We start from the raw sequence: 16,006 nt of genomic DNA on the forward strand, positions 1-16,006 counted from the left end.
TTGTCCGACTTTCCGGTGGCTGGAATTATTTTGTCAGCCAAAAGTAATCGATCTCCAAATGCAACGTAATGAACTGACTCCATATGAGGAAATGTTATGAACTTGTAATTTCAATGAAAAACATGATAACTTGGATAAAAAATGATCCATGAACTTATATGGAAACAAGCTTTAGGAGCTTTCCATCTTCACTCTCCTCATGTTACGTTGCATTCGGAGATCGACTACTTTTGACTGACAAAATTCCAGCCACCGGAAACGCTAACTGATAATGTGAGAAAATCTTTCTCTTTAGCAAAGAGTATAGAAGCCCAAGAGGTGAAACTCAATAGAACGCTCCATAGCAACAGTTGCCCCCATGACGTGACGGCGCGGCCGCCATTATGGACTGAAAACTGAAGGAAAACGCCAAAAAATAATGGGAGTCAATGGCACTGAAAAACTTAACATAACAAAAACTTAACATAACTTATTTTTTTTTGGCCGTCATATCTAAATATGAAAACAATTTAAAATACATTAATGAGGATGACCGACGTTAAATGACGTTAAATGACAGAAAATATACGTCTATGTGTTGGTTATGCATGGCCTAATTACCCTTAGGAAAATAGTATTTTGGGACAAAATATTACTACAGAAGTACTATAGAAATACTATAGCGGCTCTAGGATATTATAGAGGTATTACAGAACATAACATACTTCTGTGATTTTCTGTAATACCTCTATAATATTTTAAAGCTGCTATAGTATAATATAGTAGTCTTATCGTACTTCTGTAGTATGTCCCAAATTACTATAGCCTATAGTATTCCTATAAGATTACTATAATATTTTGTCCCAAAATAGGCCTACTATAAGATTCCTATAGTACTTTTTAGTAAGGGTATGTCCCCCACCGAATCGGCTTCATTAGCCTACCACTTACGGTTTGCAAAGATACAATTATAAAATTACTGCAAAACTTTAATCTATCAATATTTATGTTCTATTATGCATTTTCCTTGTTATATGACTAACAGAAATTCATGAAATGATATATAGGCAGACACACAGTAATAAGATGTTTATTCAAATGTTGATTTTGAAATTAGTGAACATCACCATATATATGATTTGAAAAAATAAATAAATAAATAACATTATTCATGAACATTTCTAAAGACTTTTCTTTTACATAGAATATCACAAAAATATTAACAACTTGTTTTTTCAACATTCAGTGAAAGTGCACACAGTGAACGTTTCAATGGCAAGAAAAAAAAACTATCTGTGAATGTCCTATTACAGGCGGAAAGGTACAAAAAAGATGTGCAATCTAGCAAGTGCACACATGAACTATAAACACCTACTAAAATGGATTTTGCCATTGACTGGCGCTAACGATTTCAGCAGCTTTCAGTCCATAATGGCGGACGCGCCTCCGCAGCGCCATCTACAGACTGTTACCCATAACACAACAGAGTTTCGCCTCTTGGGCTTCTATACTCTTTGTCTTTAGTAAACTCTGTGTACACAAACAATGTTCTTAATGCTGGAGTTCATGTGTAGAGCCTCTGTTGATACTGAGAGCACAGTTTCATGTTGTGTCGAGCCTTCTTAGTGTTTTAAAAATAGCGATTTTGATGCTATCACAGTAGTGCCCCATTCACTCCCATTCACAAGGCATTTTGACCGAAAACGAAAATACGGTCAATCTTAAAAGTGTCGTTTCCATTCTAATTATGCTTTTAAATGAAAGTTTGCCTCGGGTAGATTAACAAAAAGAGCCTAGGTTGCATTTTGGCGAGAGTTACCCTTTAAGCTGAAATTACTGGCAGCAACCTTTTATGCTTTTTTCCATGATCAACTCTCTTTAGTGTGTAATGTTGCTGTTTGAGCATGAAAAAGATCTACAAATTCCCTCCAGCCGGAGTTCTTCTCTATATCAGTGTCAGTGTTTCTGAACTCCCTGAAACGCCTCCATTGTAGTCTTGAGTTTTCTTTTACGTCACAATCAGTGTTGGCGGTAACGCTTTACAAGTTACATAATCAGATTACCTAAAGTAAAGCATTACATTTATCAGGTAGATAATTTAGATACAGGCTCATCTCACTTGCACAAAAACAGATTCAGTATTCCTCAAAATGAATAAAAACAATGAAACAAACTCAGAATAACGCATTACTTTTAAAAGTAACTTTCACCAACACTGGTCACAATATTCCCCATTTAAATAATTCCCACGCAAGGCATACGCAAAATAATGGGCTGGGACCTGGTTGAGTTAGCTAGTAGTGTGTTGTTTCCATGTTTTGTTCCCACCCCGAATCTAAACCCCCTTTTTAGGCCTTTCTACATTTCTGGTCAATCCACTTGTTTTTTCACATTTTCATTATCCGACTCAGATCACAACACACTGCTCTAGCCGACCTATCAGAGCACAGTGTGCTTTTCAGAAGGAGGGGCTTCATAGAGACAGGAACTAAACAGAGCGTTACTGACAGACTGGGAAGAGAGGAGCCGCAACAATGGAGAATATGTGGAAAAATAATGTGTTTTTTGAACATTCAAGCGTGAAAACCTGTTAGAGCACAAAAACAACATCAAGACTTTGTAAATGGGCAAAATATGGCGTCCTTAAAATTTGAATAAATTTTAAAATGTAATTTATTCCTGTTATCAAACCTGAATTTTCAGCATCATTACTCCAGTCTTCAGTGTCTGTCACATGATCCTTTAGAAATCATTCTAATATGATGATTTGCTGCTCAATAAACAGGAAAACAGTTCGCCTGAAATTATTGGCAGCACATAACAACTATTTTAACTCTAAACCATTGCTTCATCAAACTGTGCAATCGATACACATCAGACTAGAGCAGAAAAACATCTACCAGGTCTCTCTCTCTCTCTCTCTCTCTCTCTCTCTCTCTCTCTCTCTCTCTCTCTCTCTCACTAATTACGTTTCTGGTCACATTCTAAAGAAGCATGCGCTGTCTGTCAGTGAATTCCCCATATCTGTCTTTCACTTCAAACACAGTCAGATGAGGAATGCAAGGTGCTGGAGCAAATAAACCAGGTTGCACTGGCCGCTAGAAAGTGAATAAATTAGGTTTTAATGGACGCGCGCCGCACCGCCCCGCCCCACCGCGCGCGCCCCAATCGCTCAATGCAGTTATGCAAATGACACAACTTGAAGGCAAACATAAGCTAGCAGATGATAACAAAACGACGGAGTTGTGGGATAGAAAAATGAAAGAGTAGTGAAGACGCACGGAGAAAAACTAATATTTAAATGAATCGTTTGATTCCGTTTCAAAGAGAATGTTTAACTTCTTTTGTTTCAACATGATTCAAGGCGCACGAGGGGAACAAAAACAGTCAATCACGCGCAGCTCGCCTCGTGAGTAATAATGCGCTCTTATTAAGACACGCGCTGAACTGCACATTATGAAGAAATATGAGCATCCCTGCATGCGCTTAACTCACATTTTCCAGCTATGACGCATGTGTAATGATTTCAGGGGTCACTGAGGGGTGCTGTAAGACACAGAAATGACAAACACAAGAGGGAAGAAGATTGTGCCAGACAGTGCACAGGGCGATCTGTGATCGCGAGGTTTAATGAATGATGCTAGAGGTAAGAAATATGAAAAATTAGTGAAAACACTTGAATATGTACATAGAGAAGCTTGACTGTTAAGATAAGCATGCTGCATTGTTAATAGACATGCCAGCGGCGTTGCATAGTGAAATATGGCATAACACTGTATAATAACTTTCATTAATATGGCTTTAACACGCATTATACTGTGAGGCTGTGAGGGAATAATTGAAAAATGAGAATTCTTTGATCATTTATTCACCCTCGTGTTGCAAACAAAACATTGTTTTTTCTTGGAATACAAAATTCCATGATATTTAATTAAAAGCCATTGGTTTTTAAATCTCGTTTCATCAATCACAACACTAAACATTTGAATGTGCACAAGGGGACTTTTTTATTAAAGCAAATAATAACTTCAATCTGAGTTCTCAAACAATTCTTCAACATCTCTTTTTGTCCCCCAAGAAGAAATGTTATCATTTGATATATACCAATGGTACATTCACTTGTACGTTTAATGACATTTAAACAGTTTTAATGTACAGTGCTGTTCAGAAGACTCTTCTGCTCACCATTTAAAAATACTGCTATATTAAATATTACAATTTAAAACAACTGTTTTGTGTGTGAATATATTGTAAAATGTAATTTCTTCCTGTGATCAAAGCTGAATTTTCAGAATCATTACTCCAGTTTTCAGTGTCACATGACTTTGTGCTGATTTAAAAAAAAAAAAAATAAAAAAAAAAAAATATATATATATATATATATATATATATATATATATATATATATATATATATATATATATATATATATATATATATATATATATATTGGCTATTATAATAATATAACAAAACATTTTTTCCAGGATTCTTTGATGAATAGAAAGTTCAAAAGAACAGCATTTATTTAAAATGGAAATCTTTTGCAACATTATAATTGCCTTTACTTGCACTTTTAATGCATCCTTGCTGGATAAAAGTATTATTTAATTTTATATTAGATATTTCTCCTACTCACCCCAAAGCTAATTAAGCATTACATAATGTAAAAATGTATAATATTTGTATTAAAAGTAGTTGTAAAGTGTAACCAGAGGCAGAAACCCGACTTGAATCACTTATGTACATTGCAAACAAATTGACTTGAAACTTGACCTCCATCATTGATTTGTGAACAGCACTCTTGAGACTTGGTTTGAGACTCACAAACATCTCTGACTGTGGTTCAGCTGAGGATTTGAGCACTCACCATTGAAATTAACGCTCCGGATGTATCCCAGCAGCTCCTTTCCATTGATATTGCTCATGCGGGGACAGAGTCCGGGGTATCCGAAGCAGTAATCCCTGTGCATGCGGTGCAGAGCGTGTGCCATCGCATACACCGCATCCATCACGAACTGAACCTTCCCTTCCTGCTCGTAGCTGGAGTCACGGCCCACCTTCTCCAGGCCTGCGCAAACACACACAAAACACACATCTTCAGCAAACACAGCTTTAGTCTTTTAACAGGGAGCGTTCCAAGAAGGTTCTGGTTATGAAGTTATGAACAATTGTTCTTCCAGTAACGTTAATAAAATGTTCATTCATAGTTATCTGGTCTTTAATAATGTTCTCAAAACGTTAGCACAAAAACATTATCTTTACATCGGTCATGGTACATTTTATTTCTGAAATGTTTTAGTTGGACTTTTTTTTTTTTATTCTTTAAATTTAAAATTTTTTAAAAATGTTTTTCAGAGAACATTCAAAAATAACATTCCAAAAATGTTTGCAAACTGATCAAATGGAATGTTCACTTAACAGTCGCATTACATTTTTAAAACATTCCCCCCAAAAAAAACGTTTAGGGAACATTAAAAAAAAAAAAAAAAAAAAAACGTTTTCATAAGAATGTTAAAGCTACACTGTGTAATTTTTTAAGTTGATTCTTAGCAAAAATCTTTGTTCTTTCAAAATGATATGTGCTCATTAATGTGTAATTACTTCTACCAACTAATCAAGTATTCTCGTAAGCGTAGAATCTGCCATTTAGAATACATACGAGCGAGTCGCTCGAATGGCGGCAGCCATGTTGCGCCTCCATCTTGAAAATACATTAGCCAAAGAGGGACATACCTGGAAATTCAAGCTTCGCCTTTCGCGTTTTGACACTCAGTGGCACCGTGACGAATGCGAGGGCGAGATTACTCGCGACTGCCGGCAGATTTGAAATAATACAGCCACCGTCCTGAGTTAAAAACGCCCTCGGAATGGGAGGAGCTAGAAAGTAATATTCAGTTGGTAGTCATAAACAATTTCACCGCTAGATGGGAGAAAATCCTACACAGTGCAGCTTTAACCAACCATGTTTTTGTTGCAGGGGAGCATAAGATGTTTAATTTGGAGACTCCACTCTTGCAGTAATTCTCATTGTAATAAATTGCTCTTTAATGTTTCTCAAACGTATGCACTCGTTAGAGTAATTAGCTAATCGGGTCCTCGAGGAGGCGTGTGTGTGCCGGCCATCTGATGCACACATTCTACCCGTTAAAGGCAACAGCGAGATTGTGATCTTTCCAAACAAATATGTTCTTCCATATCTCTCAAGACGGCGAAAGTAATATCACGCCTGCCGTTCTGAACAAATATTCCAGCTGTTGTTGTGCGCAAATTGAATTTGGCTCAGGCATCTATGATTATTTCTCTCATAATCACCAGAGCGCTTTCCAAGTTGGTGTATTTTCAACAAAAGCATCAGATGCCTCCAGGAAGATCTTTCTTCTCCCGCCACAGTTTTTGACGCAATGAAAGATAAATAAAATATGAAGGTGAATTAGCAAGACCTGGAGTCCTCCATCGCTTCTGCTGTCAGTGAGGAATTAATAGGCTCCTGTAAATGAAATCCAATCCGCTTTTATAGCGCTTTCAGAGCAATGGGAAAATGATGCATTTGGTCTTCCAAACACCAGACGGATTACCTGACCTGCACCGTGTGATAAATACAGCAGAGAGAAACACAGGCCAGAGAAAATCACTCCCAGTGTCAAAACAAGGTGGACATCAGGTTTATTTGTGGTTTCAACAGCACAACGACATAACATTTACACTCAAAAGTCATGGGATATGTTTGGAAAGCAATGCATATACTATATAGTCCCTACCATTAAAAAAAGAGAAAAGAATGTAAAGCATCATGCAATGATTTCAAACAGTAGTATGCTACCATGATGTCACATGATTTCAATATTTCACCAGATGCTATAATGTAATATACAATATTCATATTCATCCTTTACATTTTATGCGATTTTCCAATCCAGTCAAATAAGAAAACGTGTTAAGAAGTGTGACTGATATCATTTCTGGCACATTTGTCAAGTGCTACTCAAACTATTTTGCAATATACAGTGTGTGCACTGCATATACTATAGAAGTGAAATAATCAGATGACCTAATATTCTAAAATATGTCACACCCAAAGGACAGTGGCTGCGTCCGAAATCACATACTCTCTTGAGTAGGTACTTATTTTGAATAAGTAATTACTTCACAATCGCTAAAAAATATACGTATGTTCTATACAGTATGAATGTGTTCTACATTCGCCATGTTGTCATTATCATGTGACTTACCAGTCGCTTCACTGCCATTCACAAACTCTCTCCCGTGGCCTCATGGGATAGTATAGTGTCCATCATATGCACACTTCAGAATCTCACTAGAAGTAGTAGGACATCTGGGCACTTTCTACCGACTCTTTTATGAGTACTGTGAATTCAGACATGCTTCTTTTGTCACATAATGTTTTTCACCTATTATGTAGTAAGGACGTATGCGATTTTGGATGCAGCCACTGTGTGGAATACTGTATCCCACAATGCAATGCTCTCAAATTGACCTTCCAACCAGAAGTAATGACAGATTTAAAAATTTGTAACATTTTACGCACCAAAAGTTGACACAAAACTAGATAAAAATGCAAAATACTCAGTTTGAATATTTTAAATAAATAAAATATAATAAATAATGTAAACATGTAGTTAATTAATATTACTCAGTGCTTATGTTACGATTCCTGTTCCAAAAATAGAACATGGGAAACACTGGGGTTTAAATACACAAGATAACAATGGCTGGAACAAGGAACAGGTGAGAGTGAGTAGCTATGCAGATAAATAAGGGTAACTATGGAAACAAACCAGGGACTAAGGAAACAAGGCAAACACAGGATGTAAAACACAGAAACCATGAGGACAGGAACTACATATCAAAATAAGAGTCCTATGACACAAAACAGGGAAACACAAAATGTACAATAAAGTGTAGCATAATATAATATAATATAATATAATATAATATAATATAATATAATATAATATAATATAATATAATATAATATAATATAATATAATTAATATAATTAGTGCTGTCAATTTGATTAATCGTGATTAGTCACATCTATCATAAAAGTTTATATATATATATACATACAAAATGTTTGCTGGGTGCGATTAATTGTGAATAATCAATCTGACATCACTGTATAATATAATATAATATAATATAATATAATATAATATAATATAATATAATATAATATAATATAATATAATATAATATAATATAATATAATATAATATAATATAATATAATATAATATAATATAATATTAAACTACTCACATGTAAAAAATAAAAGCCTACACACTGCATACTCCACAGGTAGTGAGCTAGTATTCTGAACAACCTTGCATATTTATTTATTCATCAGATGCTTTCATCCAAAATGACTTACAAATGAGGAAACGTGAGCGATTAACCCTAAGACGGCAATACCAGCAGTGCCACGATCCAGAAGTTCACATGTTGCCTTGGGTGCAGAGCTGGAGCTGAGGGGGTTTGAGTGATCAAACAATAATCACAGAACAATGTCCTGTTTTTATGATGATTAAGGCACGTGCACAGGCTGTTCTGTGTCTCTGTTGAGCAGGACTAGAGGAAACAAACTGACGCTTATTGAGTGTTTGATGACAGCACGGATGACGGACAGCTTAATGAGACGAACAAGAGTCTAAATTAAATGTCAATTACTGGCACAAATTAAATTCCCTCCCTTACATTTCACTTCCATTTCTGGAGACTACTACTGTTAAAAACACCAATACTTTCCTCTCTCTCTAGAGTTTGTCGCAGGCTGACAATATCATATAAAAGGAAGAAGATTGTGCTCACCGTAATGACTGGCAGTGTCATGAATATGCACAAATTGTCCGGCTTCCAACTTATGCAACTCTCACACTGAATTACGCCGTGTGTGCCAACATTGAGACAATAATCACCATTCTATATGCTATCTTATGCTAATGAGGACACTTCGGCTACATAATATATGCATATCTGACTACATTACTCAAGCCAAGCTTGGAAAAAAACATCCGAACCTGTCTTTGTCAACAGCAGCACTTGAGCTGAAGTGTTCAGGGCCGGTTAAATTCATGTGGTTAAAGCTAAAATAACAAATACATTGTTGCATGTGCAAACAAATGACACACAATCACTATCTGAGTCAATCTAAAAAGACTATTGAAAGAGCCCACCCACAGGTCTCTATAGGGGCTTTCACACTGGGTAGTTATAGGAACTTAGTTATAGGAACCAGTCGAAGTGAAACTAGAGCAGAGTAAAAAAAAATTGGGCCCTATCTTGCACCCAGCGCAACTGACGCATGTATCATTCCTAGTTTGCACCCTACGCACAGCGGACTTTTCCCTCCACAGACGCACGTCGGTAAATTAGGGAATGAACTTGCGCTCCCGGGGGCGGTTCAGCGAAAAGAGGAGGCGCGTTCCGGCACAAACGTTCCCTTGTGCTATTTTGCAGTTTCAGAAAACAATTCCGCCACAGACCACAAAAAACCTAAAGTCTAAAGTCAGTGGCGCGTTATTCAGATGCTATTTTAAGGGCGCATGCTTGGCCATAATATAGCGTGTGTACAACGCGCATGCACTTTGCTTCTCTCATCTACACAGACGCAGCAGTTCACATTTTTGCAAACCATACATTACAAGGAAAAATATTCCATACGAGGGAAATCATTGTGGTGTCCATGAAGATGTGAAAAAATAGGCATAAGTCTAGCTTACACATGTACCCAAATTATTATACGCCTGTTTAACCGAAGCTAATTTGGGTGTGTTTCTCCATCCCCAATGTCACTTCTCTGTGTTTTACGGCCCTGACGAGAACGTCTGTCTCCTCGGCTGTGAACCGCTCCTGCAAATCCGCCGTTATAATAGCAATCCGCCATGGAACAAGCGCGCCTGCTCTTAAAGGGAATGTGAGATGATGCTCTGATTGGTTTATTTCACATTCGGACCAGCCCATTTTAGATTTGCGTTGGGCGCAAGAGTCATTTATCCCGCTGGTATAACAACAACAGCGCCCGAGATCCGCCCACAAAGTTACTTGTGTTTTGCGTTTGATACTTGCATTTCAGATCGTTAAAATAGGGCCCTATGACTCTATGATGTTCTGATCCAGAGATATCTCTCATCTTTCAATGGAAGTCTAGTGGTCGCTAGGGTGCTGTAACTGGTTGCTAGGTCTGGTTTTAGAATTTATGTCACCACTTATTGGCTACTTAAACAAAATAAGCCCAACCCACAAATCTTCGTGACATTCTGAGCTAGAGATACGATCTCACAAAGTTCTTGCCAATGTTAAGTCTATTGGACTTTTTCACCCAGTTTTCCGTCCGCCAGGCGAACATCATAAGCCAGATCGATTATAAAAGTCATATAAAGCCACACGATTGGACAAGTTACACGCCGAATTTATGTCCGGAAGAATAATAAGCATGAGAGATTTCAATAGAGACACTAATTATAATCTCACATATATAAAAGTTAGCTTGAGATGCAAACACTTAAACACATTAAAGGATAAATGTAATATAATCAAACCAGAAAAGGCAGCGTTTCACAGTTTCACCTGCAAAACAACCCAAAAAAGCCCCTGAATCTGACCGAGGTCCAGACAGCCGATCCGGTTTGCCACCGGAGAGCACATTTCTCAACCCATCACTGCAAATTCTCCAAGCTGATGGGATTCCTGAACTTCAAAATGAGACTGACACTCACGCTGCCCGAGACCCGGTGCCCTCTTTCCCCGAGCCATTACAGCTCATGGTGTGCTGTCGCCAGTGCAATACAGGGCTTTAAACAGCTTTGATTCATGTGAGGAAAGGCTAAACACATTCAGACAACTGTTATTTTATTTCGAAGCGTTCTCCTCTTTTCAGCAGGTTAGTCATTGTGTAAGCGCTCGCCCGGTCGAGGAAAGAGTCAAAGCACGGCATGGCACCAGAGACTAGTGTTATCGTTGGCAATAATACGGAGCGTGAAATCGCATTAAGAGTTGCGGCTGAGGTTCTGCCACCTTGTGCTCTCCAGGGTTTGCAGGGATAAAGTTTTCCGGGGATGCGAGACCGACGCCAATCTCACAGGAGTCGGATCCGTCGTGTCAGAAGAGGAAGTCAAGGCTGTTTGTTCACTTAGACTTCCTGTTCCTCAGCGAGGTGCGAGTCCCAACTGAGGATGCTGGCTTTTAATTACCACTCACTCAGGGTAATAAATTACACACTCCAGCAGAGGACTCTCACACTGACAGACTGAGCCCATTCATCACTCACACACCACGAGGTGAAATGGAGAAATAGAAGGGAAAAACCACATGAAACACGTCCAGGTCATATTTTACCTCAAAATCTGAAGAACGAAATGAGAAAAATACATTGAAAAGGAACTTTATGCCAGTTTCGCACATCACCATTTCAATTTTTTATTGTTTTAAATAAAATAAATAGTATAATAAATAAATAAAATAAAGATTAAATAAAATAAAATGTAAGCTACAATACAATTAAAAAGTAAAATCAATTTAAAGTACAATAAAACAAAACTAAATAATGACAACAACAACTAATTACTAAGAACATTAATATAAATATTAATGTAATGAGATATATATCTATATAGATATATTTGAAATGTGTAGTTTGTTTAAATTAAATTACATTTAAAATACAATAAATAAGAACCAATAATAGTGTAGTATATATAATATTTTGTATAATATTTTATAATTATATATTGCATATATAATAACATTTAAATTTAAAGTTTACATTTTTATTTATTTTATTTAGCATATTATTTTATTTATTTTTACTTCATTTAAATTAAATTCATTTAAATAACTTTATTTTAATAAATGTATCATGGTAGTATGCCGATTCAAATAAAAAAGTTCTATGTGTTATTGTATTTTAATGATAACAGTAAATAAAAGTTTAAAATCATTCAAAATCACAGGTATTACAAAACAAATGTAAATGAAAACATGAAAATAATACCTAATGTAACATTTAAAAACATTTTTTAAAAATCTTCCTTTTCTTCATGCAAAATCTATGATAGCGAAATGTGAAGAGGATGTGCTTTAATGATAGTAACCTTCAGCACTTGGAAAGAGGAAAATACACAGCGTTTCTGAATTATTCTCTTGTTTTTTCCATGAAATGGCCAAAATTGCTCTAAATGGTGCCAAGTTATAGCAAGTGCAGCACTGAGAGGCTTCACAACGCTTGGTGTTACAGAAACATAAAAGAGATACACATCTGAACAGTAAGTGCATGTCACAAAGTCAGAAGATGATGTGATAAAAGCCAAGCATGTGATTTCCAGCGTGATTCGCAGTGCATGATGGGTAATCGAGCTCCTTTAGCATTCACAGCACGATCCTCCAAACACCGCCTGCCGTCTTCAAAACCCTTTACTCCATTATACGTCTTCTGTCTGAAGACAAGCGCTCTCATGTCTGAGAGATCAATGAGTCTGGCGTGTGATGATGAACCACGAAACCCTCCGAACGAACGGGGGAAAGGCAAAGAAAGACAAACTTCCATCGTTCAGCTAATGACATCATGCCTGTTTCCCACTGAGAGCTAATAGTCGTGTTTTCTATAGGGAGATGAAGACGCGTTTCTTTGTCTTTTTATCAGATGCACATGGGGTTTATTCACTTTAGCATTCTCTTGTTTTGGATTAAACAGAAATAAACCACACAAGTGATTTTTTTTTTTCTACACGACAACAGCAGCTCCAAAGTTAAAGATAGCAGATAGTCAGACTCTGCTGAACCTGTCACATCACTAGTGGTTATCGCCACTGATGACGCTGAATGTGTCTGTGCAAATCGCTGTCAGACTTTCTGACAAACAGGACAAGATAGAAGGAGTTCAGAATTGTAGGTCAGTCTGTGAAGGGTTTTAAACGACCAACACACACACGCCTCAAACGGCCCTTCAAGGGTTAATAGTTTGTCTTTAAATCAGATCAGCAACATGCATGTGTGTTTCAGATTATTAATGTAACAGATGAATTAAAACTAACATATAATATTATAATATACACTTATCATTCATTTATTTATCTTTTTTTAAATTAATTAATACTTTTATACAGCAAGGATGCATTAAATTGATCAAAAGTGACATTTATAATGTTACAAAAGATTTGTATTTCAAATAAACGCTTTTGAACTTTCTAATCATCAAAGGATTTTTGAATCAGCACAACTGTTTTCAACATTGATGATGATCAGAAATGTTTTTTGAGACGCAAATCAGCATATTAGAATGATTTCTGAAAAAATATAATCTTATAGAAAACAGTTATTTTAATTAATAATAATATTTTACAATATTATAGTTTTTACTGTAATTATGATCAAATAAATGCAGCCTTGGTGAGCAAAAGAGACTTCTTTTAAAAAGTAAATAAAAATAAAAAAACTTTAAAAGCGAATTTGGTGAGTATGAAATGATGTCAATCGCCAGTTGGCTGGGCTAACTAGGGCTGCACAATTAATTGAATTTGTAATTGCGATTACAATTACAGATGCCACAATTATGTAATAGTTTAAAGGCGCAATTACAAAAAAAAGTTCACTTACATTATTCTGTGTGCTTAAGGTGTGTTGTTCTTCTTTCTACAGCTTATCTTAAGGGTTTTGCCCCATTGTTTTATTTTTTTTTTTTGTTTTAATATAACATTATAATACCATGCATATATTTACTTTGGTTTGGTTTCTTGAAATATTTATATATATACTGTATATATATATATATATATATATATATATATATATATATATATATATATATATATATATATATATATATATATATATATTTGACATTTGAGGCTTAATGCTATATAAAAGCAAAAAAAAGTTTTTCAGGAAGAGTGTTTTCAGCTGTTTTATTTTGATATAACAATATGTCATGCAGTAGCTTCAAACAATGGCATAAATCTATTCAAAACATCATTCAATGTAAATTGTGATAATCGTAATTTAGAATCGCAATTATATCAGGAATAATCGACAATTATGATTTTTGTTATAATCGTGCAGCCCTAATTCTAACAATGCAATGTTGTGAGAACATGAACGTGAACAAACGTGAACGATGCTCAAGACAGTTAACAGGCCAGCGCTGCATATTCACGAAAGTTAAAGAATCGGCCATTTAAATATTAAATATAAGTGCAAGAAGAAGCGATAGGGCGCTCAATCTGTTACTCACGCGAGTGTGGGAAGTTTACACACCCGAAGCGCGCACACAGAAAGCTGCGTCTTCTTGCGCTTGAATGGTCAAATTCACACAAAATGAGGTCATAAAACTGCCTGTCTCAGCGAGTGTCCTAGCAAACACTGCCGGTTATGGCTTAAGTGAACGTAGACAGTGGAGAAAGACAACGCATGTGTATCAGTGTATTGGATCCGTGCATCCGCTCTTAAAGTGACAGCAGCCTAATATTTCTGCATCTGTCTGTGTTTTTAATGTTAATAAACAACAAAAGGCAAAGAATAAAAATGACTCACTGCTCTTGACTGAATAACTTCTGAAACTTTAATAAGGATTAATCTGTTAATTTATACAGTGACGACTATCCAGTGTTATTTTACATTTGATTACTTTATTCAGTGTCTCTACCCGAAAACTACTGTTACTTGTCTTTAATAATGTTTTCCATTTATATTAGTTAGGCTTGTAGTTTAGCTGTGGTATCGAAATTGGAATAGAAAACTGTGAATTTTCACTGCTATCTAAAATGTTGGTAATAGTTTTTGCATAAACAGTTTCATTGCCGGTAAACTGGCCATTGGCAGGCGTTTTAGTCCCTGAGTATAAGTTTGAGATAATAAGTTTTTAGATGCAAATCATAGCTACTGGTCATTTTTGAGGTAACATTTCAGAAGGCAAGACATGAGTTTATATGTGATTGGATATTTGCTTTGATTTTTCCGACTGTGCGCAGCGCATCTAGTTCAGTCTATGAATACATTTCCCAGGCGTTCTCTGGTCTCCATCTACTGAGTCTTTCTTTACAAGCAATCAGGCTGTTTAATTACACCTGCCATGATCCGTGTCACCGCGACACGCGCCTCGCGATGGATTCCTCACCGGATGATTGTTTTCCGTGTTGATGATGCAGAGGTGACGAATCCACCCAGCTCTTATTAATAAGAGCACGAGCGCTCTTGACACTCGTGTTTGTGTTCGTCTGGGTGTTTCAGCTAACAGCCCTTGTTTACTCACTCAATGACCGAACGAGACACCATCCGCAGCTTCATTACAGACAAGCCTGGCGTTTCAGCGCCACTGTCTTCCATCATTAGACATATTGGCGCTGGGCAATCGATGGCTTTATTTAGGAAACAGCGGTCCTGAAGGTCTAGTGTGTGTTGTATTTAATGTCATGGCTGTGTAGAAGCGCTGATAGCCTGACAGGAGAGCTCTCTACAAGTCCATAAATATTTGAAAACACACTTCACGTCTTTGGTTGTGATGAAAGAGCTTTTTTGCGCTGACAGGTCTGTGACCGACTGCAACTTTTCTATGAAGAGTAAAAAAGCCGTAAATGTGTTTGATACGCATTAGTGTTGACATGTGCAGTGATGAAATCATTGGTCCTGTTTTCCCTTCAGCCATGATTGTGGAGATTTTCACATCATACCGAGGTGTTCTTTTGTTTAGTTGTTATTTACGTCGTCTGCATCAGTCAAACACACGGAGGGTTTTAACAAGATCACGTTGACACACAGAGATGAGATTGGAGTGTGTGCGACAGCGTAATGTTTTTGTTTGTGTTTCTTTCCTCTTTACAGTCTGTCAAGCGTGACATTGATTTGAATTGGATCCAGGAGCTGATAGTAGTCCTCGCAGAAACATAATCTGCCTTTGATTTCTATCAATTTAGATACTGTATGATTGGTGAATTGTGAAGTATATAGGCTACTACTTTTTCTTTTTACTTCTTCTGCTCACCAAGGCTGCATTGATTTGATCAAAAAATACAGTA

The 16,006-nt window shown here is 36.5% G+C and overlaps 1 protein-coding gene across 1 annotated transcript in view; it reads right to left on the reverse strand.

The window, feature by feature from the left end:
- Positions 1–16,006, reverse strand: part of grm8a (glutamate receptor, metabotropic 8a) — a 198,297-nt gene that overhangs the window by 41,117 nt on the left and 141,174 nt on the right. Inside the window, exon 6 of the mRNA XM_081363145.1 lies at positions 4,850–5,050. Coding sequence (XP_081219271.1) covers positions 4,850–5,050 — 201 coding nt within the window. The remainder of the gene's footprint in view (positions 1–4,849; positions 5,051–16,006) is intronic.

Source organism: Scardinius erythrophthalmus (genome assembly GCF_964197995.2).
Source record: "Scardinius erythrophthalmus genome assembly, chromosome: 4".
Classification (NCBI taxonomy): Eukaryota; Metazoa; Chordata; class Actinopteri; order Cypriniformes; family Leuciscidae; genus Scardinius; species Scardinius erythrophthalmus.